General features: G+C 47.2%; 1 protein-coding gene across 3 annotated transcripts; it reads right to left on the bottom strand.

The window, feature by feature from the left end:
* On the bottom strand, positions 7632-24297 carry C1QTNF12 (C1q and TNF related 12). Of its 3 annotated transcripts, none has more exons than XM_021417453.1 (9): positions 23523-24297; positions 22920-23179; positions 16882-17001; positions 16097-16208; positions 15506-15687; positions 12195-12303; positions 11856-11946; positions 9506-9584; positions 7632-9204 (listed from the first exon to the last, which is right to left on the bottom strand). In XM_021417453.1, exons 2-9 carry the CDS (start codon positions 23088-23090, stop codon positions 9106-9108), a joined length of 963 nt encoding a protein of 320 aa, XP_021273128.1. In that variant the 5' UTR covers positions 23091-23179; positions 23523-24297; the 3' UTR covers positions 7632-9105. The 3 variants fall into 3 exon arrangements, with proteins under 3 accessions (XP_021273128.1, XP_021273127.1, XP_021273129.1); XM_021417452.1 differs by having other exon boundaries at positions 23906-24296; XM_021417454.1 differs by lacking the exon at positions 23523-24297 and adding an exon at positions 23449-23467.

The following is a 25006-nucleotide window of genomic DNA, read 5'->3' as shown; positions in this document are numbered from 1 at the left end:
CCCCACAGCATCCCTTCTGCACCAAGCCGTGCTGCCCAGGAGTGCCACAGCACCGGGAGCACCTTTCCAAGCCCTACTCACAGAATGGCTTCGGTTGAAAGGGACCTTAAAGACCATCGAGCTCCAAACCAGCATTGCCAACCACCCAACCAGGCTGCCCAGGGCCCCATCCATTCACCCGTGGAGAGCTTTTTGCAATGATGGAATGGATAGTTTGGGTCTGCCAGGAAAATAGCTCAGTCTTTTTTTTTTTTTCCCCTCTGAGAATTGCCTAGTAATTAAAATAGAAGGGGAGGCAGGGTTGGGGGCACGTGAAATGGCAGGGGAACGGACGTTGCCTGCTGCAAAACCAGGGCTAAAAGCAGCATCCCCACGGGCTGTCAGCACTGATCGGAATCAGCTGGTCACTCATCGCAGGAAGGCGAGCGGTCAGGCTCAGCACACCCATAGGGCCGACAGGCTAATGATTATAGCTGGGCTTGCTGGGAGCAGCCTGCTATTAAGTTCCCAGAGCTAAAACACCGTCCTCCAGCAACATCCCTCTGCAACATGCCCACATCAGGCACCCGTGTTTTAAGACAGAGGAATGAGAGCGCAGCAACGAGCAAGGAGCAGGGCAGATCAATTAAGCAGGCACCTCGTTTCTGTGGGTCCTGCTGGCCGGGGGCCAGGCTGTCACTCAGCAGCCGCCAGTCTGAGCCCCCCCTGCCACCAGCCTGGCGCCCGGCCCCGGGGGAGGACTGTGTCTGATGCAGGGGAGGATGCGATCCCAAAGAGCTGGAGGGGAATGCTGTAGACCCAAGGGGAAGGTGCAAGGGATAAGGCAGCAAATGGCCTCCTCTTGCTCTGTCCCCTCCGTGCATCCCATGGGTTAATCATCAGCCCTTCTGCCTCCATGCACAGTCCCCTCTCAACCTCTTCCTCACCTCTTTTTGCAGCTCCTGGCTTTGCACCTATGGTGCACGCAGTCTCCTGCCTGGTGTGGCTCAATGCAGCTTTAGCTAGCACATAGTAATCAGTTTGTTATTCATTCAAGAAAAGTGTAGATGTGATAATTAGGGACATAGTCAGTGGGCAGCATTGGTGGTAGGTGGACAGTTGGACTAGATGATCTCAGAGATCTTTCCCAGCCTTAATGATTCTTTTTGGAGCAAGGCAGTTCCATCCTGCTTCCCACCAGCATCACGAAACTCCATACAACTCTATGTGCATGCCACAGGTAACCATGACCCTCGCAAATCCCTCCAGCCAAGCACGGGGCACTTCACCTGTCTCCTTGCAAACCCCACCACCCCATCCCCGCTGCTCTCTGCCAAGCTCCATCCCGCTTTTTTTTTTTTTTTTTTAATCTCCCTGACTAATTCTCCACGCTGCTCCGCGTCACATTAAAAGCCTTCACTCGGGGCTGTGTCTGCTTAAAGCAAAACAAAGCGCAGGAAATATTGCTCCCAGCTAAAAGAAACATTCTTCCAGTGTTATATCACCATTCCTTTCCACCACATCTCACGTTACCGTTCCAAAGGAGAGCACGTTTCACCTGTGAGCAGCAGGTGGGTTCGCCTGATTCCCCATAGCCCAGACACCCACAGCAGCAATGGGGCAGAACTTGCACCAGGAGAGGGAGGACGAGCTCAGGTGGGAGCGCAGAGCAGAGATCCTTGTCCCATCACGGAAACAATTGATGCTGAGCTGTTAACTATTAGGGCCAGGGCAGGAGCACAGTCCTTTCAATGGGAATCTGAGAGAAAGTCCCTTTTGGACTTGCCAAGCCTGGGGTACTCCATGATTTGACTTTGGTGAATCCTATCCATCCCACCCCACCCAGACCTTCCCACTCAACATGTCAAATCTGACACAGATGGACGGAGAAGATGCTAAGACTCTTATCATCACAAATCCGTGTCAGCATTGAGATCATAGAATCCTTAGAATTAGAAGGGACCTTTAAAGGTCATCTAGTCCAACTCCCCTTCAATGAACAGGGACACGCACAGCTAAATCCAGGGAGATCCTCCTGCCCTTCCCTTGGCTATGGCTGATGCTCCAAACTGCTCTGCCCCAACATCTGTCCTTTATTCTGCAACAAACCCAAGCACATAAGGTTTGTCTGCTTCACCCAACTCCTGCTCGCTATGAGCTGAGCACCCAAACTTCCCTGTGGCTGAGGACCAAGGTGCAAACCTGGTGCCTAAAGGGGAATGGTATGGTTCTGCCAAGGAGCATCCTAACCTGCACCCTAAGGCCCTCTGAGCACCCAGCACTGCTGCTGCCTGCACTCCCCGGGTCGTCTCAGGAAGCACCTGCTGTGTAGGTGCCAGACAGAGATGATGCTGAATGAAACTTTGGCACCAAAATTAACATACTTCTGCTAAGCCAATTTACATTCCTGGCTCTGGGTTTCTGGAGCCAAAATAAAAGGAATTTTTTAATTATTATTATTATTTTTTTTTTAAACAAAATGTACTTTAGATCCAGACTTGACTCCATGGCTCCAGTTTGCCTAGCATCGCTCCCCAGAACGAGGTTCTGGCTCTCAGCAGCGTGTCCCAGAAGTGTCCCCAGTGGGTATTGTACCGTCTGTCACAAGAGCAGACTGGGAACAAGACGGTGGTTATGAGATTGTGATGAAAAACGATCCATTTGTTGCGTTGCCTAACTCTGTTCCCATCCCTGTCCTTCAGGGCTTCCTTGCAGACACTCATTTGCTTTTTTCTTTTTTGCTCTTCCCAACCCCCCCCACCCCCCACAGGATCCCTCCTGCACTGCACCCCTCCTTGCAGCATCACTCACATTAGCTGAGCACCCCAAACCCATTCCTTCCCCATACCCATAGCAGCCTGGCAGCCCACTGCTCCCAGTCTAACACAGAGCTCAATCACCCAGCATCAGGTTGTTCTCTTACGTTGATTTTTTTTGTTGTAACCCTATCAAATAACACACAACACCACTGATGTATACCATAACATGATATATCCATTCACCCACTTGTTTTGTCTCTTGCAGCAGATTCAGGAAGGCACCACCTTACTTGTAACACTATATTAACACAGAAGTTATTTAACAACGTAAATATTTCTCAATGTTTAGGCTTCTCGTTGGGACCTGGCACAGTCCCCCTTGGCCTCCGCAGCTTCTACCCAAAGCAAATACACTCAGAGTAAAGGCTGAGCTGAAGGCAATGCTTATGAGAGCATAAAGGCTTCAACTTCACGAGCAGAAAAACAGCAGGAATGACCACAGGGCTGGACAGGAGTTGCTTTTTTGTTTGTGCTTTCTAGCATGATTTCTGCAGCCCAGGGCAGCTGCATGGAGGAAGGAAGCACTCCTGCTGCTCAGACAGAGCAGACCATAGCCCTGTGGGCAAGCACTGCTGGCAAGTGACTCAAGCATGTGGCTCGCTTCTGTTGCAAGTCCAGACCAGCAAAGGAACTCCCCCTGTGTTTCATTGTCAGCTTTCCCCTCCTGCCATATCAGACAGCTACGAGAAGTGGCCAGTGGGAGAGGTTTGGGCTCCTTTTTGCCAACCCCAGACACCAGCACCCTCCGCACCACCTTCCAGGTCAGGTGCAACACCTCAGCTCAAGCCTTTGTCCTTATCAGTATGAGAGAGGAGCTGTCAATCTGCACAGGGCTCACTGACACTGTGCTAGCAAGTTCAAAGATCGCGGCAGGTGCAATAGTCCCCTGGGCTTCGAGCTGGCTGAATAACATTCGTGTTCAGATACAACGATAAGAGACGACTCAGAGCTTTCCAAGGAGTGATTTCCTGGGTGGGGATCTTTGCCATCAAGCCTCAGCCATCCACGTGCAACACGCTACGCTGGGCAGCAAGGTGAAGGCCTCAGACATCAGCTTCTCCACATTCCTTCCCTAGCACAGCCCCTGCAGGCTGCTCAGCCCCCCCAGCTGATGAGGGGTGGACATCAGGACACAATTCTTCCTCTCCCCATACTCAGCCCTGTTATCAGATTCTGTCCATCCCTAGGGTTAAGCTAATGGCTTCCTCACACAGCCCAGGACACTGTTATCAGCCAAGATCCCTATCGCTCCCTAATATACCTTAAGGCTCCAGCTCCTATTTGCTTAAAGTGGGGGGAAAGAAAGAAGAATGTAACCCATTGAGCCTGGAGATGCAGCACTGAGATGTCTAGCTTTACAAGAAAGAATAAATACACCAGCACAGGCCAACAAATACCAAGCTGCAAAGATGCTTTCCCTGCAAATCACCAGCACAGCTTTGGGCTCCTGCCCCCCACCAACTTCTCCTGAGTCAATAGTGAAGAACACCCCCAGAAGTGTGAGGTTTGCTACTGAACAAGACACGTCCTGTCCACCCATTTCTTCCCCCAATTAAGCAACATTATGTATTTTATAATTACAAAATGAGGTTTTCATGTGCTGAATTTGGATGTTGCACATACTTTCGTTTCTTTTTTATTGGACCTTTTTTGTTAATTGATTTAAAAGCTTCTTTTAACACAGCAAAGCATTTAACCCCTTCCTCTCCCTGGGCACTCAGAAGCTCTGGCAATGTAAAGTGGAAAATAAACCCTTCCCCAGTCACCCCGCAGGTCTGCAATGGGAGGAAATAAGGAACCCTGCACACCCCTCTGACTGCATTAGTCAGACACCACAGCATTTTTCAAATAGTCCGTCATTAATCACAACATCACAAGGGAGTGAGAAGGAGATCAAAGAGGTAGGAGCCTGAAATTCCAGTTACAGATTCTCTGAATTAAGGTAACGACAAGGCTAGGATCCAGCAATAAGCTATCCCAATCCAGCACATCTCTTTGGCCCCTGCTCTTAGTGGAACAATGCTGGCGTAGCCCAGGTGAGGATCCATCCACACAGATTTATCCAAACCACAGAAAACAGCAGAGCAGGACTGGAATCTTCAGAGGAACGACATTTCCAGTAGCTCCTGGCTGTGGTTGAAACTGGAAATACCATCCTCTGAGGTCACCTTCAATGGAGGAGCACCTCTGGCAGCACAAAAAAAATGGGTAAAAAAACACCCAGACAATGGAAGTTATCCAGATGGCACCCAGAAATGTTCCAAAGCAGACTTTCCACCACCACCACCTGGGATGTTTTCACTTGATTTTCATCAAGAAGGTTTCAGGAAGGCTGATGACCCCTTCTCTGAAAGGAAGGCAGCCATGATCCCTCAGTGCCAATGCCCAAGTCCTCTAATTCTTTCAATGCCTTGTCCTTCTCAGCAGCAGGAAGGAGCTGATGCTCTCATACTTTATTGCACCATTAGCAGGAGACAATCAAGCTCATAATCAAGCTCTTCACAAAGGTAATGTTCCCACTGGTGTACAAGGATACCAAGTGATACCCAAAGTCAACCAGGGCAAGCTCCAGAACTCCAGCACTCATTAACCCATGAGTCCCAACCCACGAGCTGCTAGAGCCCACCAAGGACCCTTTCTCTTAAGGCCTCACTCATCTTCTCTCAGGGCTACGAAGAAGCCCCTAAGGTTATTTTAAATCAGACCTGCTTGCCACAGAGGGAATAAGAACACAACACCATTTCCAAAAGATAGAGGCCATCTGAGCATCAACAAACAGTTTTGCTTTCCAGACAACAAACAAAGAGTAAAATCACCACTAACCTGCAGATGCAAACCCTCTATCCCACAGGGCTCCAGCTCTGCTGCTAGGAATGCCTGTTTACCACATACTGGGTCCTAGAGAACTACAAGAAATTGGCTCTTCTGGATGAAATTTGGTTCACCTGAAGGCCTCATGTAATGGTTTTCAGCCTGCATTGATAGCAGCCTGGCTTGAGCGTTAGGAAGTTACTGAACCGGAATCAGCTGTGTAATTAGTGAGCTCTATTTTTACAGTCACCACCCCCCTGACTTTCTATGGAACCACAACAGAAGCTGCTACAGCTTTTTCTGTCACCCTAGTTACAATGCTGAAGTACCTGGTGTTAATTTCAATATATCAAATGGTATGAATAGCTACATAGGGCTATTTTATTTTATTTTTGCTACCATCACCAATTCAGAATGGCTTTCAAGTTCCCCTTGAGCTTTCCTCCAGTGCTCACCCCCGGGTGCAGGCTCTCTCTTTCTGTTGCATTTCATCCACAGCGCTGATTTATAACCAGCGCTGATTTATAACGAGAGTTTTATATGGCAAACGAAGCGCTTTGCTCCAATGTTAATAGGCCACCATTCAGGGGGAGTTTACATCTGCTGGGCCCTCTTCTACTGCGTGAGGAAAAGCAGGCAATCCGCTGCTAATCCGACATAAATACCCCTGGAGTCAGTCTGGAGCGGAGCATCAAAATCATTTACAAAAGTGGAAATTTGAATAGAGCTTAAAACCTCATAACCTGTCAGCTCCCAGCCAGGGAAAATCCTCGCAGGCTGGGTCCCCTTGCTTTTAATTGTCTGCAGCAAGGAGAGAGCGGGGCTTTGCTCAGCTCCCCACCCCAGCACAGCCTGCCCAAGGGCTGCTGCATGTGAGTTAATCAGGGAGGTTGAATCCCTGCAGGTTCCAGGTGTGAAGGGCTGATGATGAGGCTATGATATTCACCATAGAATCATTGAGATTGGAAAAGATCATCTAGTCCAGCCGTCCACTGACCCACTAAACCGTCTTGCTAACCAAGAAACTTTATCCTGAAGCTGGAAACTTTTAGCTGGACTCTGTTTAGAGTAAGGAATTATGAGTGGAAATAATCACTTTTATAGACATCAAAATTAGCAGTCGATGCTCCTCCTAGGATGGCTTGGTTTATTGTTCCTGAAATATAAGCTAAGAGAGCTTCTTCTCTGCAGGACTCTTCATGGGTCCCATATAAAGGCCAGGCTGAAGATGTCAACATCTCAGTGGCCATGTTCATTAAGTGACTTTTTTTAATTTAATTTGTCTCTCTCAGATTTCTCCCTGCCTTGCCTGCCACAAACTGCCATTCCCATTGGGTGAGATTAGCTCACTTGGCCATTAAACCATAGTCTCAAGCACACGGGTTTTATTTTGTTACAAACAACTCGTTCATACTGAACTCAGTCGTTATATTTTCTTGGACTATAAATTTTATGACTACAAACAGAGGAGCATTGAAACCTCACTTCTCACATCATTAATCTCCTCAGCCTCCAAACAGCACGGAAGCCTTGCGGAGCGTTGGTGTCACCCACAGCCCAGCCAGGAGCCTCGTGCCCAGCTGAGCTCTGAGTCTGGTACACTTGCACCTTAACACTGGAGGCCAGGCTCAGCTTATTCCTGGCTGTTTCAACCCATTCTTCCCATCGTGCTGCTGGAGGGACAACATCATGCTTGCACCGATGGCTGTAGCTCCAGGATTCAAGAGAACTGCAGCATATCATCGAATCATAAAGGTAGGAGCACCAAGACTAACCATCAACCCATCACCACCGTGCCCACCGAGCACGTTCTTCAGCACCTGGAAGCATCCAGAGCTAAGATATTCTTAACAAGGCAATGTTTTCCAACCATTATGGTTGAAAAGACCTCTAAGATCATCAAGTCCAACTGTCAACTCATCAACCAGAGGCAGAACAGGTAGAAATAAAAATACAACAAGTCACCCCCTATTGAGATCATAGGAATAAAACACAACAAACAGGAAAAAAGAAAGTCGCAAATCCCAAAACAAAATCTGACAAACATTTCTTTAGTTCTACAACAAAATAAATAGTTTAACTCCGATTTACCAACAGTGAGACTTTGTTCAAAAAACCCATAGGTAACGACATACACTGAATGTAACAACACTTGGAGATTATGTTGCTGCAAGTCATGCACAAAATAGCCCAATTTATTACAAATATTCACGCAGTAGAAAGTACAGTATAGTAATACATACTGGGATATAGGCCGTGTGCCCTGACTACACCTACTCCACCAAAACCCAGTGTAAACAGCCAATCCTTGTCGGTAGGGTTGAGTGATCTTCATGTGAGTTACACACTTTGTGAAGCCCCAACAATCACTGCTGTGGTGAATTGCTGTCTCCATTTTTCACACCTTCTGCTGTCCCCAGCGGTCTTGGTTCTCATCGCATGAAGGTGTTGTAATGGATCATGAACAAATTGCAACATTAAACAATGGATATCTTCCATTCACTGCAAATGGTCAAGAAAAGTACCTGGACTCCATTTGGGGCCCTGCTGCCATCTATTTATGAAACTGCTTAACAGCCATTTCCTTAGTTAAGTTGCACCATTAAAAGGCCAAGTGTCTGTTGAAGGGAAAAACCCAATGACATGACAACACCCATAAGCGGCAAAACACATCTGACAGTTCTACAAACGGATACATGACACCTGAGAGGATGCTGTGTATGTGATGCAGTCCAGAGCCAGATATATATCTTACTAAAACATAAGAACATAACTGAGGGAGTTCATGCTAGAACTGGTGCCGTTGGCCTTACGTTTTCATAAAAATAAAACTGCGCAGGCAGCGAGGTATTCGGCTTCGTCAGTAAGATCAGAGAAATGCTCAGATTTAGGGAACCACCATTAAAACAGTTCAGCCCTTGGACTCCCATCTTTGGAAACAGGCATTGCTTGAGAATTCAACATGCTATTTGTCAAACGTATCTAAGTTTGAACGTGAGAGGGCCCACACCACTTACAATTGCGTGACAAACAGCTTTGCTGACAAAGTCTTGTCTCCTTCCTCCACAACACATGGAATGCAGTCCCTATTTCACTTCCCCCCTCAATCCTTCATTTGCAAACTTAAACACACCACAATCAGTCCCAAAGACATGCTGATCACAAGTGTAATCGTGCGAAATAAAGTTACAACAAATCTCAGTGTGCTGCTCGGTGCGCATCTGGTGAAGCACACTAAATATTACAGTTTGTTTCTGAGTTACAAAAATGTATTTTTTTTTTTTTAAGGTGAATGAACTGGTGCGGACCTTGAGAAGCAGTAGCCTCTGAAAGCAAGCTGAAGTATCTGCAAAAGGAAAGGCTCTTTGCTTGTTTAAAAAGATGCCAACAGTTACATGAAGCAGTCTTCAAGAGTCAAAGTAAAGGTTTCTTCAGTCAAATATATGCTGTTAGGCTGTAATTCGTGTTCTTCCCTGCTGCAGTGCTGCAGACGATGCTACGCGCCCATTAACATGCCCATGAAATCGGATCCATTCTGAATGGTGATGGGAGCTCCAGCACTGTTGTCCACAAATATGGAGGTGTACTGGCCAGCCTGCAGAGCGAGCAAGAGGGAAAGGACAAATCATAGAATCATAAAGGTCAGAAGAGACCGCTAAGATCATCCAGTCCAACCCCAGCCCATCCCCACCGTGCCCCCTACCATGCCCCTCAGTGCCACAGATAGCTACCACTTCCCTGCCACCAATTCTCTACGGCCACCCTGGGTATGTCATTTAACTTCATTAACCTCATCAAGAAGGTTGATAGCTTTCCCACCTCCTGGTGAGGATTCAGCCTTGCCAGTAAATAACTCCAGACCGACCGTAAGTGACTCCCAGCCTGCAGAGCCCTACCTGCAGCTGCAGCAAGCCATGCACGTAGACGGTGAAGATTTTGCTGTTACTTTCCAAACCAGCAATGACTTCCAGAGACCTAAACAGTAGCAAAAGAACAATAAAACCTTGAGGCAGTCACAACAGCTGACCATCACAAATAATTCACACTCTTGATGTTCTGCAAAAAGCTAGCTGTATGTATTCTGCCAATAACGGGTCATTTTCGAGGTATGGAAGGCCATTTTCACCAAAAAAATACATGCAGTCAGCCTACACAAGAAAGAACATACTCTGCAGCTGAAAGCTGTTTTGGGAGGACATCTGGATCAGGAATCACATAAACTTAAAAAAAAAAAATTCTTCAGATTAAGCTTGAGGTAGAACTCCAGATCACCCCTCAGTCCCTTCCAATACCAGTCGCTTTCTAATACCATAATGCCCAAATAGTCATCACGTTCCTTGCAGCAGCAAGACGTAGGACAGCTCATGTCATCCTCTGTTAATGAAGAACCACTCCCTGTGCAGGACTCAGGATGGAGGGACGTGCCTGAGTGCAACTCACCTATGTGAGCTGAGTTCCAAAGCAATGGGAAAGCACAGAGCTCCATGACTGGCTGGCTTTTCTGAAATCTACCCAGCCACTGCGAGCAGATCCAGTTGTTTTTCCAAACAAACCAACCCCTTCCCTCCCTTTTTTCCATGGAGGGGTGGAGACGAAACCTAGCAAGTGCAAACGTGCTGCTTCCATCCCCCTTGCAAGGAAATAATGTATACAAAAGGTAGGGGCAATTTGGCCCAGTGAGAGCAAGCCACTTGGCACCACCTTGATTGAAGAGCTCAGTCTGTGTGTCATATCCTGCCAAAGCCTTGCTTGGGTGGGAACTTCCCACCATTAATCTCTTCTACTCCAACTGTCTCTGTGCCTCTCGGTTTCCATTTCTCTCAGCCGAAAGCCCTCAAGGCTCTTTCAGCTCCCTAAAATGAATGACTGCATACGTAGACATCCCCAGGAAATTCCACAAGCACGGGTAGCAGCTCGGCTCATGCCAGCAGAGTGTGTGTCCAGACAGGTTCCCATCCCTCCACCCATCTTCCTTCCATCCCACCGACCATTACACTCTCACCCACTGTGTAGGAGAGAAATATCTTTCACAGAGCCAGTGCTCATCTCACTTTATAGAATCATAGAATGATAAAGGTTAGAAAAGACCTCTAAGATCCCCAAGCCCAACCCAACCCCACCATGCCCAGTGACCACATCCCCCAGTGCCACATCTCCACACTGAACACCTCTGGGGATGGGGACCTTCCCCCTCCCTGGGCAGCCTGTGCCAATGCCTCACTGCTCTTTCTGATCCACACAGGAGCTTCCTTTTAATTAATTCTTGTGCCTGCATTTATCAGAACAAGGAAGCTCTCCCAGAATCACTCAGTGCCAACAGGCATCCTAGATTGCAAGCTGAGGCCAAGGTCCATTCTTAACATGGTCTAAAGGGCTTCTCATGAGTGCAAGACTGCAACCAGTCTGTCACTGCTTCAACTAAGTGCTGCAATAATAAAAGATTGTTACAAAACAACCTACGAGGCTGAAGAGGTGCCAGTTGCTCTAGTCAACAAGCTCCTTTACTTCCCACCAGGTCAACGGGCACACAGCTAGTTATCCTAGTTACTAATGAGTACTCCAACACCAATCAAGTCTTTTCCACAGGCCAATGAAACCTAAGAGAGCTGGAATTTATTTTCTGGGGCTTCATGTCAAATTAATCCTCCAATAAAGGCTCTAAAACTGATATGGGTGTGGAGGGTCAGTCCTATTTACTGCACTCTGAGTCACAGAGCAGGGAAGGCGAGGCAAATTTGCCCAGCGGCAAATTTATAGTTTTGTGAGCTTTAAGCTGTACCATAAGGCATTTTACAGATATATTTTGGTGGTGCTGTTACATGGGTTGCACTGGAAGAGCTGCAGGCAGGGCAAAGCAGATCCACAAAGCCCCGTACAGGCAATTTTCCCCAGATCCAGCCACAACCAGAGGCAGTGGCCACTCTACCCAAGCAGCACTGCCCTCTGCTGGGTGCATTTCAGCCCAGCCCATGGGTTCTCGGCCTCCCTTCTCCAAGCAACACACACCAAGCTCATCCTGATCAAGCTGACCTTCCAACACAGGGTATTTACGTGCTACAGCTGAAAGGATGATATGTTCTGTCAACACACATAGTATTTATTCATGTATTTAGAGCACTTGACACCACCCACTGCAACATTACAAATCAGAAAGAAAAAGAAACCACGAAGCCTAAGGGCCAGATGGAATCCATCTATTCAGAAAAGTTCTACACGCATTTTTGGTTTAAAATTGCAGTCACTCACGTGTATCGGTGGCAGAGGGATTCAATGCAGATCAACACTCGGACATTATCTCTGGCTCGAAGCTGGACTTTGCTCTTCAGCTCACTATGGTCTGTGGAAAGCAGCGAAATCAACATAAACATCTGCAACACAGCAACAATCACTTGCTGGTGTTTGCTTCAAAAGACACAGTAACGCTGTGGCTTCTTAGGAAATCCCAAACTATTTAGGATGTGGTACCAAAAGGAGAGCTCGCTGCGAAGGGCTGCCATCGTACATTCTTCACATCACACAGGACCCACCAGAGACCCAGAGAATGCCAGGACTCCTTCCAGCACCTCTCAAGTGGACAGCACTCACCGATGTGGATGTTGGCTGAGAACTGATAGATGCCGGACACGGGTGCTGTGAAACGTCCCGTTGCCAGGTTTAACCCTGTCCCCCGGAGAAAAGCTCCTTTGGCCAAGGGCTGCAAAACAAGCAGAGCAGATCTTGAACAAGACCCCATTGGTCTCAGCAATTACCTGTGCCCATGAAAAAGAAGCACCTTGCATGCACGAGGACAGAGCTGAAACATTTGCAAGGCTGCTGCCGTATTTACCCAGATTTTACCTTCCAGATGAGCTGCTTCTCAGCATTTGATGCCCACCACGATCAGTATAAGATCTGAAGATACCCCTTTTGCTCACTGCCCAACTCTTCTAACTTAATGACGCAAGGTGGTTGGAACGAGATCTTTGAGGTCCCTTCCAACCCAAGACATTCTATCACTCTATGGACTTTGCCCAAGACTTAGGCTTTCAGCAGCAGTTCTGCCAGCATATCTCTGACCATGCTCACTGCTGCTGGTCCTGCTGTCTCCACTGAACCACAGCACCTTCCATTACATGAGTCAAGTGATCCCTACTACCACCCAAAAACTCTTAGATGGGGGCAAGCAGTGCCCCCAGGCCTAAAAATTTGGAATCTCATACACCGTTTCTGTGGTGCAAGTGCAGAGGAAACAATCATATGGGTCACCAGAGGTTTTCAACCCACTTAAGGTAGAAGTCAGACAGCTCTGATGCTGTTAAGAACAATTGTTTGGGTTCTTACAGATTCCATATTTAGTTTCCAGCCTCAGATTCTACAGAATAGGCAAAAGCCTAGGGAAACAGCACGCAGATTCTCCTCTTGCAAGGGAGCAGTCTTAAGTCAAACTCACAGCAGATTATCCGACTTAGACTAAAATAAACTCCACAAGAAATGTTTATTGTTAGTTTTGGCCTGTCCAGTATGAGTTCGGTTAGAGCTGGGGAGAAGCAGGAGGGGCTTCCATGGGCCAAGAAAGCACATTAGCCAGACTCTGCTTCCACCACAAGGGCATTCTGTGCAGTGTAAATGCAATCCCATGAATGCTGTCTGGAGGGATTTGCCCTGCACTGGTCCTGAGGAACAGAAGAACACAAAAAAGGAACTCATTTTCTCTCTGTGTATACACAGACAATCTAACAGCTAACCTAACAGCAAAGACTATGTGATGAGACTGCTGCCGTTCTTATGCTATCACTATGCTGTCATTTTTGGTAATGCTATGTTTGATTTACATCAAGATCCAAGCCCCCTGTGTGCAAAACTGCACTGTTAATTCATTCCTTTCCTGTTACAGCTATTAGAGGAATCAGCAGCTGAATTCCAAAACCACTGGATGGGCATGGAAGGCAATTGTAGGCACCAGTAAATTATCACTGATAAAGCATTCCTGTTTCTTCACGCCTTCTGTGGCTTTGTTATTCTTTTGCTCATGGAAATAGACAATGCAAAGGGTTGGTTCTGAGAAAGGAGAGGTTTCTTTGGGCAAAAATATTCCATTAAACTCCATGCCAATTAGAGTTCCTTGTTGCATTTGCTGAGAAACTACTTGTACACCAGTTATTTCAAAAAGCAAACCCAAAGCAAACAAACAAGTTAGCATCCAGTCATGCTCTACAAACCAAGACCAGCTTCTCTTCCTCAGTCCATCTCTTATTCCCATGTCTCTCTTATATGCTCCATATCTTATTTCCTAGTTGAAGATAGGAAGCATGCACAGAGAATTGAGAAGTGAGCTACCAGCTTAGCTTATCAGTGATAAAGGCTGTGATAAAGCAATGTGTTGACTTTTGTTATTAAAGAAATGGTGAACCCAGCTGGTACAGCAACCACAGGTAGGTAGAGATGTGTAGGAAGGCTCTATCACTTTTAATTCCAAATACAACGGAATTTGTGAGATCGAGAGAAGAGAGGGAGTTAGGATGAAAAAAATACCATGCTTTCTGAATACCCAGGGTCAGGGCAACACAACACCCTAACGACAAAGGAGTGCAAAGAGTAGGACTGCGAGTCCCTCTCTCAGTGTTCTTCCCACTTAACTCAGAATGCCTTGGGTAAGTTCCAAAGAGTGAGATTCAGCCTCTATCATCTCACTGGGAAGTATCACACCGTTGGCTTCTTTGCACTATTAAGCTGACAGGGTGGAGGGAGGGGAATTCTCTCCTCTTGGACTGTCGAAAGACAATGTTTTCATCTTTGCGGGAGCAACCACTGTCTCCCTCCCTGTTGAATTCCCCTATATCAGAACACAAGCTAAAACCAGATACTTCTTGTCCCAGAGCTGAAATGAAAGGCTGGCATCCAGAGCCCTGCCAGCCCTCCCACATCAGCTTCAGGGCCAGAAGCAATTAGAAAGGAGCTAGGCATATGATAACAAAGCATGGGAAGTGTCAGCCTACGCACTGATTGCTGAGATGTCTTTATTCACATTTTCCCTCCTAATTAATGAGGCAGCAGATCTCTCTAGCCCTGCCCACACTTCAAGTACAATCTTGCCTCTGTGCCAGCACCCACAGTGCTGTCAAACCAGGCTTCCACAAGTGTATTTGGGAAAGATCCAGGAAAGCACCCAGAGCAAAACCACTGCCTCCAGTCCTGCTGCTGTGAGAAGTCCCAGCAGCAAAACCACTCCATAGCAAAGGATCTGCTGGACAGGATTCTCCAGAGATGAGGCAGTGAAGTGGGGAAGAAAGTTTACTTACTACAAAGGCAAGTTTTAGCTGTTACTTTGACATTTGTTAGCCTTCTATAAGACAATATGTAAAGAATTTTAGCATTGAGACTGAATCATATGACAGAAAGATGCCTCTCTTAGGTCTCACATATCTATCACCGATGACTGCTCCCTGCTTCTGACTTTTTTTTACATCTGAAGGTTACTCTGGAATAAAATAAGGTTTGCAATGAAAAAAAAAAAGAACATATCCCTCAGATTAATGCCAAACGTGGACAAGTCTTGTTATTAATTGAAATAGAAGCTGACTGTTGTTTAGAGCCATCACTTGCACAGACTGTTAGAACTTCAGTAAGAACCATCATGAGATGCAGCTGGGCTACAAGAGAGAAAGAAAGCCCTGGGTTTGTTGGGAAGAAGTCTTAAAGCTAACCATCCATCTACGTCCTACTGCAGTTGAGTCTTAGGACTGCTGTCACCATATGAGATCCAACTTGCCAATTACAAACAAGGCAGTGCTATGTCCACAGCATCCAGTCTTCCCTTTCAGGAAACACCTGGCAGCCCTGCAGGCCAGGGGAACCACAGCTGATCTACACACAATGGCTGCTGTGTTGCACAGGGTCAGCCTGTAATCCCTTCTCACCGATTGGAAGTTCTGAAGTTCTACCAGGGTCTTTTTGTCTACGACGACTTGTCCTTTTAGCTTGCAGTGGAACGCCTCCTCTACACGTCTGTAGGGTGAAACTTCCTCCAAGGAGAGCAGGAGTGGAGGCAGCTGGCTGGGATGTGCTGAAATTGCCAGGGATGCCCGACGCTCAATGGCTTCTGAGGAGAAAGAAAGTCCAGGAAAAAAAAGGCTTAGTTTAAGACCCTGGTCTACGAAGCCATCAGCTGTGTGGTTAAATTTCTCTCCACTCAACTCTTCAACTAGAACTGAACCATACAATCATCCAGGTTGGAAAAGACCTCTAAGATCCCCAAGTCCAACCCCAACCCATCCTCCCCATGCCCACTGACCATGTCCCTCTACGCCACATCTCCACGGTTCTGGAACACCTCCAGGGATGGGGACTTCACCACTTCCCTGGGCAAACTCAGCAGCGCTGAGGAAATATTTTCCCAAACTTCCAATTGTCAGCAAGGGCTAAACATTCACAAAGCCAGTTCTTTATTTGCCACGGTGCTTACCAAAGGAAACAAATCACGTAAGTTCAAAACTCTTAAAAGTGTTTACCTTTTAATATCTCCTTAAACTCCTGCAGCAGGACTTCCCGTGTGACTTCAGCACCAGGTGCTCCTGGAGGTCCCTGGGGACCAGGAGGCCCTGGAGGTCCAACAAGACCACGCTAAGGAAGTAACCAAAGCAAAACACAAGAATTAGAACCGGGCCATTGCATACGGGCAGAACAAAAGTTCTCCCAGCCGTGAGCCAGGAAAGCTACAAGGAGCTTGAAGCTGGTAGAAGGAACATGAACCAGTGTTGTCAATGCTGTATCATTCCCTTGGAGTTTCATCAGTGCATGGAAGCACCCCTGCTATCATCCCATTGAAAGGTAAAAGGAAGGCATTAAAAACATATTCAACATTTGACTAAGCTGCAGATGAAAAGTACACACAGATGAGCAGCAATTCATTAAATTGCAGTAAACTATTTTTCCATGCCTTGGTTAGTATATCCTCTAAGACATTTGCACTTCATCTAGTGGAAGAAAAATGTTAATTTTATTTCTACTGAGCAGAAAGGAAAATAAGAAAGGCTCAGCCTAAGAAACAGCTGATTTAAACCAAAGTGAGCGCTGACAGCGGAATTCACATACACTCATCTTACAAAGCATATAGCACTTACTGTCTCAAGCTTCTCCAAAATACCTTGGGAAACTTAAACAGGAAAAAAAAAGGAAACACAGCACTCTGGGGTGGGAGAGCAAAAGCTGGAGCACACAGAACACCTTGAGTAACAGCAGTGGGAAGGGAAGCCATGGTGCACGTTTGTTAGCTGATGGCAGTGCAGTGACTTACTAATTTCTTGTCTTTGCCTTTGCATTTCCTTTTAGAGGTGTTGCCATCATCTGGGCGGTGGACAAAGGAGATCCAGGTCCTCCGTGGGTCTGTGATTCGAGGGTCTGGAGATTCGAGGATCTGAAGAGAAACGAGAGCAAACACCGATGAAATTGGGTATCTTTGCCCCTTCAGGAACTCTGAGAATGGGAAGTTTCCAGATCAGACAGGCATCTGCCACCTAAGCCAAATCCCCAGTCCAAACATACTGCATTTGAGAGGATGTAAGGTTCACGGTCTACTGTAAAATTCCATTTTATCCCACTTCAGTAACAAGCAATTCAGTCTGGATTCTCCATTACCGTGTCACTTTTTGTCATCATTTACAGAAGCATCACAAAAAAATTTTGCGAAATTTTGGCAAGAAATACCACGAGAAGCTCATTTTGAGGAGAAAAGACCACAATCTGTATGCTCTGCCATGAAGAATCCATGCAGAATAAATAGGATCAGAGTTAAATCTGGGCAGCGTGCTGGAGCTCCAGTGGGAGGATACACAGAGTGTTGGTGCTCCAAAGATGAGCGCAGAGAGCTCCCTCCCAGCTCTAGGCCAAGGCAAGGAGATTCCAAACCATTTTGCCATATTGATCATGTATTCCACTGTAATTAACCAGAGTTATGGTTAAACTGTCTCCCTCGCACGCTCAAATGTAGTGTGCACCTCAAACAAGCACGATGAGATACTGATACCCATCAAGTTCATTATTTCTGTACCCAAATTAGTCTTCAACAGGCTTCCTATGTTTGTAACAACATTTATAGCCAGCTGGCTATTAACTAACCAGGGTTATAGGAACCTAGGACGCAGTACTGGCTGCAGATATGAATGGGTATATCCAAATATCTCAGGTTTTCTCCAGGCTGCAACACAGGCACCAACCCCCCACCTGCTGCTAATGGGGAAACATGCCAGCTAGAAGGCAGCAGCTGTGGGCAGCCTCTGACTGTTAGCTGTGAGGACAGACAGATGTCCTCAGCCTTGCTGGAGCTCCAGCTGGGAAGAAACAGCCCGGAGCATACATCTTCTCGGGGAGAAAAAAGAAAGGCAGAAAAATAAAGGAGATAGGAAATCACCTGAACTTTGGGGGTCATTAAAAAAAGAAGAAGAAAAATAAGGGTGAAAAAATAGAAGGACAAAAGGACCAAAAAAAAAAGGGAAAAAATGGGGGAAAATGAGAAAACAAGGGAAAACAAGGGAAAACAGGGAAAGCAAGGGGAAAGCAAGGGGAAAGCAAGGGGAAAGCAAGGGGAAAGCAAGGGGAAAGCAAGGGGAAAGCAAGGGGAAAGCAAGGGGAAAGCAAGGGGAAAGNGGAAAGCAAGGGGAAAGCAAGGGGAAAGCAAGGGGAAAGCAAGGGGAAAGCAAGGGGAAAGCAAGGGGAAAGCAAGGGGAAAGCAAGGGGAAAGCGGCGGAAATAGGGGGGAAATGGGGAGAAAATGGGGAGAAAATGGGGAGAAAATGGGGAGAAAATGGGGAGAAAAAATCAGCACATCTCCAGTGGCTGCTTGAATTACTAACCCCTCCAGAAGACAGCCATGGCACTCCCCAGTTTCTCCTTCACAAGGATGACTGACAGTTAAAATCAATGTTCCATCCTTGTGGTATTATTATTTAATTACTACGGCATGCATGAGCAATCCCAGCAATAAGCATGCAAGCCTCTATTTTTCTTGGCAGCAGCCGCCTGCAGCAGCCAGAGACCTTGCAGCCAACTCAGGTATCAAGCAGGGCTGGGAACAGCCCTGGAATCCCAGCAGAGGGGACCTGTCCCTCCTGGGCTGCTGTTTGCAGAGCAAAGCTTGCAGGAGTCCAAAGGAATTCTCATGGTAACTGCAGAGGAATCAGCTTAGCCCTTATCGCTTGAAGCAGTGCCTCTAAAAACAACAGAAGCCCTGCCAGCAATTTTTAATCAACTTTCAGTCAGCTCTTTTAACGCAGCTTTGGAATCCGAATACAACAGCACCCATCACTTTGGAACAATGGTATGACACCAGCAGCAGCTCAGCAGCCTTGCTCACAAGAGAAGAGGAGCTGAGCTGTCATTTGGGCTGCGGTGCACAGGCAGAACCTGTGGTTCTTTCTGGCTCTGGCTCCCAGGACAGCACACACTGCCCAGGGGCTTAAACCAGCATGGAAGGAACTAGGAGCAGAAACCTACAGCCGAGTTGTGGAGATCCTGAGAAATATCTGAACTGTATCTGAACTTCCCTAAAATGTAAGGATGGTGGGATCCAGTCTGCACCTCAGCTAAAGACCAAAGGGAAATGGGCTGAAGTAGCGTTCAGGATGAAAAGCAGGAAGCACTAGGAGCAAGGCTGAGGAAGTCTGTGCCTCCAAAAGCATCTCCAAGGGTTCTCAGGCACGCCTGGACATTTCTCAGGATGGAAAAGAAGCGAGACAAGGTTGTAGCTCTGTGAGGACAGCGTCCCTTCCATTGCAGTGAGCCAGAAGTGGTCTCCAAGGATGTACACCCAACCATCCTGGCCTACAGTCTCCAAGCCTGAAGTCACTGCCCTAGAAGTTTTGCTCAAAGGTTTGCCAAAGTATTTGCCCATCTGGGATGGAACGACATTTACCAATCCTTTGCTAATTAAGAAATTGGCTGCCAGAAATACGATGGACCTGACTTGGCATTTCAATTACGTTAATCCACAAATTCGTATGTTGTTATGTCTGATTTACACCAACAAGAGCACTGTCAGCCTCATTATGAAATGAGCAGCCAATGATTTCCTCCAGTAGCCTGTTTTACTTGGAAGTGGTTAAAAAGTGACAAATCCCCTTTTTTAAGCACAAAAAACCCATGTCGGCTGCTATGGACTCACGGTTGTGCACACCCCTGGTTGTTATTAATGAGATGTAAAACCAAGGTCCTGACCACTCGTGGTTTTTACAGACCTCTCAAGAATTTTCCTGAGAGCAGAAGTGTTAGGTTTGGTGCCTCAGCCAAATCCCAAGTGGGATCGGGCTATCTAAATTCCCACTGCGTTCTGTGATTGAAAAAGTTATTCTTTATTTCTCTCAATGGCCATCTCACAAAGCTCCTCCTCTCCTCTTATACACAAACTGCCTTGCAGCGGTCACACCATGAACCTCATGGAGCAGCTCATGGGAGCATGACTGTTGGAACGGCTACAGGTGGTAGAGAACTCTTCCTCTTCCCCTATGCTTTCAGAGGAAATCCCATTTCAAGGACTCTTTGTCCACATAGCGGGTAACTAAACTGTAAAATATTACATCGTCAGAAATTCCATTGAAGGTAAAAACCTGCTGACCTCAAATCATCCCTGTAATATCATGAGGACAGCTGCTTTGCACAGCCCCAAGGATGGAGACTCTATGGCCTCTGTTCACCCTTTTCCAGTGTTGGATCACTCTCATGGTAAAGATGGATCATTTTTCTTAAGTTCAAGTGGAACTTCTGTATTTCAGTTTGCACCCAGTGCCTCCCCTCCTCCCACTGAGCACCTTCTTTATCCCCTCTACATAGGCACGGATGCACTCAGCTCTGTTCATAGTCAGCACATTACCTGGATTCCAAAAAAAACAAATGCTCACTAGCCTCCATCAGGCAATGCCTAGCCCAGCACCATGAATATTAACAAACCCCAAGTGTGAAAATTGTCTAGACAGCTGTCAGTGCTCCTGATAAAACCCCGTGCCAGCTGGGTCGGACAGAAACCAGGCAGCTCACAAAAGGTTGCCTCTGTCTTCAGAGGGACACATGGGTTTGGGCATGCGGCAGAGCGCTTTGAGCTGCTGAAGGACTGCTTCCAAACCACACGAGATGGGTATGAAACATCTCCCAGTCAGTGCCAGCCTGATATCTCCCATTGGGCCATATCCCACTGGCCCGATATCCCCCAATGAGCAAGATCCATACCTGGGAAAGGGAAGACAAGCCTGGCAAGTGGCAGCTGTGCTCAGCCACTCCCAGCTAAACTAAGATGACACAGCAGATGAAAACCTCTGTATCCATCCATCACATCGTGCTCTGTCTTACTCCATCTGTGCCAGAGAGAAAACTCTCACGTGCTCTGCAAGCACAACACACTGACAGCTATGCAAAGATAAAAACTGGATACATATATATATTTTTAAACATTCTTACTATTTCTCTATGAACTATTGGTTTATCAGAGGAGAGCTGAGATTCCTGCCTACCCCCATTGACCAGAGGCCCCACCACGTGGCTCACGTGCTGGCGGTGTTCAAGGGATCTTTCTCAGCTCCGTGTTTGAAAAGAATCCCCAAGATAAACCTGCTCCCAAACTGCTTAATTAGAAGGAAAACAAATCTACCTTTTTAACAGCGCAAATGAAAATCGCCACTCATCTAAGATTTCACTCCTGTTCCTGCTCTGACAAACCTACCAGCTGGCCACGGAGCCTTCCAAGGTAAACAGCCTTAATTTTTACAGTACAAGGCCAAAAATAAATCCCATCTTTCCTGTTATGTAGTGCAGGGAAATAGGACGGTGCTGTTGTTCCTGTGCATCCTTTCGCCAAGCAGAACTGCTCACAGCAGGGACGCAGTCACCCACAATGTTCAGAAGCAATACTTGAGCCTTGGAGAGATTCCAAGCAGAAAACCACGTTGCAGAATTGGGGAGTGCGTATCAAGCAGAGTTCACAAGCATTGACAGCAGAGATCTGGGTTAGTCCCATCCTTACGAAACAGAACCTGCCCACGCCGAGCTCTGCAGCTCTCAAAGTGCCAAACCTTTGCCATGGATATTTTAAAGCACAGCATTTCAACACAGAAACTACAGCTTCCAACCAGTGTCTGTGTTAATGAACGCCCCTGAGTGACTGCTGTGTTTCTTGCAGCAGTAACGTATGTGTGACTCTAACAGCATAAACCAGGACCGGTTCCTGCTTCTGCCATCAGAATACATTCTGCTTCTGGTCCAGTGTGTTTCACCACAAGCAAAATTAATTCCAAAATAGACTGGAATGCATTTGTACCAGATAGATATCTGCCTCTTGTGCAGAAGGAGAATGAAGCAGTTGTAGAGAAAGTGGAAGAAAGCAATTGAATGTAAGCACCTCCAGAACTCAGCTCGTATACAAGCTGTCCTGACAAAGCCCTGCAACAGGCAACGAAAATGAGCAGAGGGAGCACTGCCTGCAGTCCCCTAATGATCACTCCAAGTGCAGCAGCCAGCTTTTTTTTTATGCAGAGGACCGTTCCCAGACTTGCCCAACCTTAACCAATTACTCTCACAATAGCACTGAATGGGACGTTTAGAATGTCAGACCAATTGTTCCAATGTGCCCCCTCTGCCATGCCCCAATTTTTGACAGGTTGTTCCTCAATTGCTATAGTGACTGCCATCCCTAATGCTTGTGATCAAAGTCGTGCTCTAGAGGTCACCAGGGACATTTTTGTATGAGCAGGGGCAGTGTGACAGGGGACACTCCCTCCGGTCTCAATGTTTCAGCCTCCCATTCCACCCTGCTCCTAACCCTAGGTCCTGCCCTTAATTCCCCAGACTCCCCTCCTACTCCCACGGATTCTGTGCAGATTTTCATCCTGAAAGATTCTGAGGTCTCCGACTGACTCAGTGGAAATGGGATCCTGCAGCCTGGGGTGATCCCCCAAGCACGGAACTGTGGGATCCTGCCCATCAGAAGTCACTGTGCCCAGCAGACCATCAGCTGCAGCCACTCACGAAGCACACACAGCCTCACCCTTGTCACTGGGGCATGAATCCTGAATCCCTTCCTGTAAGAGCCACAATCATCCCCAACATACACCAGCGTGTTTCCCACCTGTAATTTTCAACCACGACTCTCCCCGGTGGAACGGCAGCGCAGTGAAAGCCCAGGCACGCCCAGGTGTTGGAATTGCTAGGAAACAAATCATGCAGATGCAAAGGGGAGAAAACTCTCTTCAAAAAAAATCAAAGAGATTGGCAAGACTGCTCCAGTGGAAGAGGAACCAGCATCACATTGCTGCCAACACGAGTTCAACCAAGGGCTGACAATGTACCACCTACCTTGGGATGCCCGTGCAGCTCCTCGCTGTTGGACAGGGTGGCATTGAAAGGCTCTGTGTACTGATTGGGCTCTTTCTTCATCTTTCTCTCTTTCTTTGCTGCCATAACTCTGAAGAGGCAGAACTGGTGGCAAAGCAAAGTGGCCACAAACACCCAGGTGCAGCCCTTCATTTTGCAAAGGGAGTGGCCAAGTCAGGAAGGGCACTCTCCGAGCACAAAAACCTTCACCACCAATAAGAGGAACAGACTCAGACTTCTCTCTAAAAAAAATAAATTAATAATAATAATGATAATAAAAAACACAAAGGTTAGAACTGTTAAAGACGATCCTCTGGGCTATGCAATGCCAAACGAGCAGCATGCATGGACGTGCTGGTTGCTGGAGAGAGCTCTGTTCAAGCAGGACACATTGAAACGCTATAGATAAACTCGTCTGAAAATCTGGCTTCACTCGAAGGCAGAGGTAAGTCCATTCAGGATCCTGAAGCTTACATAAATACGAGGGGCCCTGGGAAGCCCTGCCACCCACCTTGCAGTGTCGCTCCCCCTCCTCGCCAACCTCCCCCAACACACAATAAGTCTTCAGCCTCGATTAAAACGCACTCAGCTATGAAACCCAGAGAAGTCAGATTGCTCAGGGCAACAGTTGCTCAGGTCGGGGCTGACGACACAAACTCATTAGGGGGGGTCGTTGGGTTGTTCCTCTTCAGGAGAAGATTTCACTTTCTGTCGTTGAAGGCGCCGTGTTCGTTGCAAAGCTGGCATGAAGAGGTCCCATCCATCCTCCCTCGAAAGGCACCTCAGTGACAAGTCCTCATCTTGTCCTGTCAGGGCACTGGGAACTGCCACCCACGGTTGCTACAGCCACTGTTCTTCTGCAGAGGCTGAGAGCATCCCTGCCAAGCGCTCAGCCTTCTAGGGACAAAGCCAGGTCCTCACAGATCACACAGTTAAACCAGGGATAAATAAAGAAGCTGAGGGTGTACCTCGGTCCATTAGGAGCAGATAAAGTTATCTCGAGTTTAGCTTCTCCCCCTCTTCAGCTGGGTTTGTCTTCAATTCTCTTTAATGAGATGATGAGCAGCAAGTCCTGAAGGCAGCTGTCAGGATGCAGAAGCGTGTGCCTGGTGTCACAGCCGGCAGCATTTCAGGTACCTCCAAGTGTTGTTGGCTGGTGTTTCTCACTGCTCCTTTCCCAGGCTGAAAACTGGCAAAGCCCTCCTCAGCTCTTGCTCTACCTCAGCAAATAAGTACTTCTTTCCTGAACGAGTTTCCATCAACTTGAAGAAAAGGAGAGAAAAAAAAAAAAAGGAGGAGGGATCACATTCTAATGAGCTGTCAAGCCTATTCTCTTCACATTCCTATTAGACTCACTGATAAGTGGAGCTGGCCTGTGTGCCAGGCAGATTTAAATCAGTGCCCGTTCCCTGCTCCCTCCCCTCAGCCCTGTTCTGCACCTCCCCTTCATTATCTCTGAGAAATCATCATTTTTCTGGGAAGCCTGTGAAGCTGTACACGAGCGTGTGGTAGTGCTCACAATCTGTGGCTTGGAATAGGCACTCAGCATCAGATGCTTTGCCCAGTGCTGGGGTGAGCTGTGTTCCACACACGTTCCCCCAAATCCCACAGGAGGATGGCTCAGCGGGGGCTTTCTGCGTTATTTACTGAATTGGGGGGTGGGCTCTTCATTAAGATGAACAGAAAACCAAAGGAGAAACACATCTACAAACGTTTCATGAGGGAGATATCTGGCCAAGCTGCTCAGCTTTGCTAGTTGCAAAGAGAGAGAATGAATAGCCTGATTATGACACAGGGATGCAAAAATTTATCTGAGCTTGTACCCGTGTCATCCAAGAAGGACAAAATGTGATGTTAGGAAGCAGCAGGCTGGCTTTAACCTCCTTACCATGCCTCCTGCCATCCAGGTATAACACTACAGGTCTCTGTTGGCCTTTAAGAGCTGCCCATTAGCTCTCCTGTCTCAGGGAAACTGAGGCACCACCAATCCGAGCCCAAAAACCAAGAATTCTTCAGAGGAAAGATACATTTAAAGCATTTTTTAAGAGAGGGAAGTGAAGTTTGGGAAA

Source organism: Numida meleagris, chromosome 20, assembly GCF_002078875.1.
Source record: "Numida meleagris isolate 19003 breed g44 Domestic line chromosome 20, NumMel1.0, whole genome shotgun sequence".
NCBI lineage: Eukaryota > Metazoa > Chordata > Aves > Galliformes > Numididae > Numida > Numida meleagris.
The sequence above is the reverse complement of the archived record's forward strand: the minus strand, read 5'-3'. Positions and strand labels throughout refer to the sequence as shown.

Bases quoted from the DNA above. Each gene is read 5' to 3' on its own strand.
- C1QTNF12 (XM_021417453.1), bottom strand. From the start codon at position 23,090: ATGAAGGGCTGCACCTGGGTGTTTGTGGCCACTTTGCTTTGCCACCAG. The intron at 15,688-16,096 runs GTAAACACTTTT...CTTTCTCCTCAG, and splicing joins GTTTAAGGAGATATTAAAAG to AAGCCATTGAGCGTCGGGCA. The intron at 9,205-9,505 runs GTAGGGCTCTGC...CTCGCTCTGCAG, and splicing joins ATGGCTTGCTGCAGCTGCAG to GCTGGCCAGTACACCTCCAT.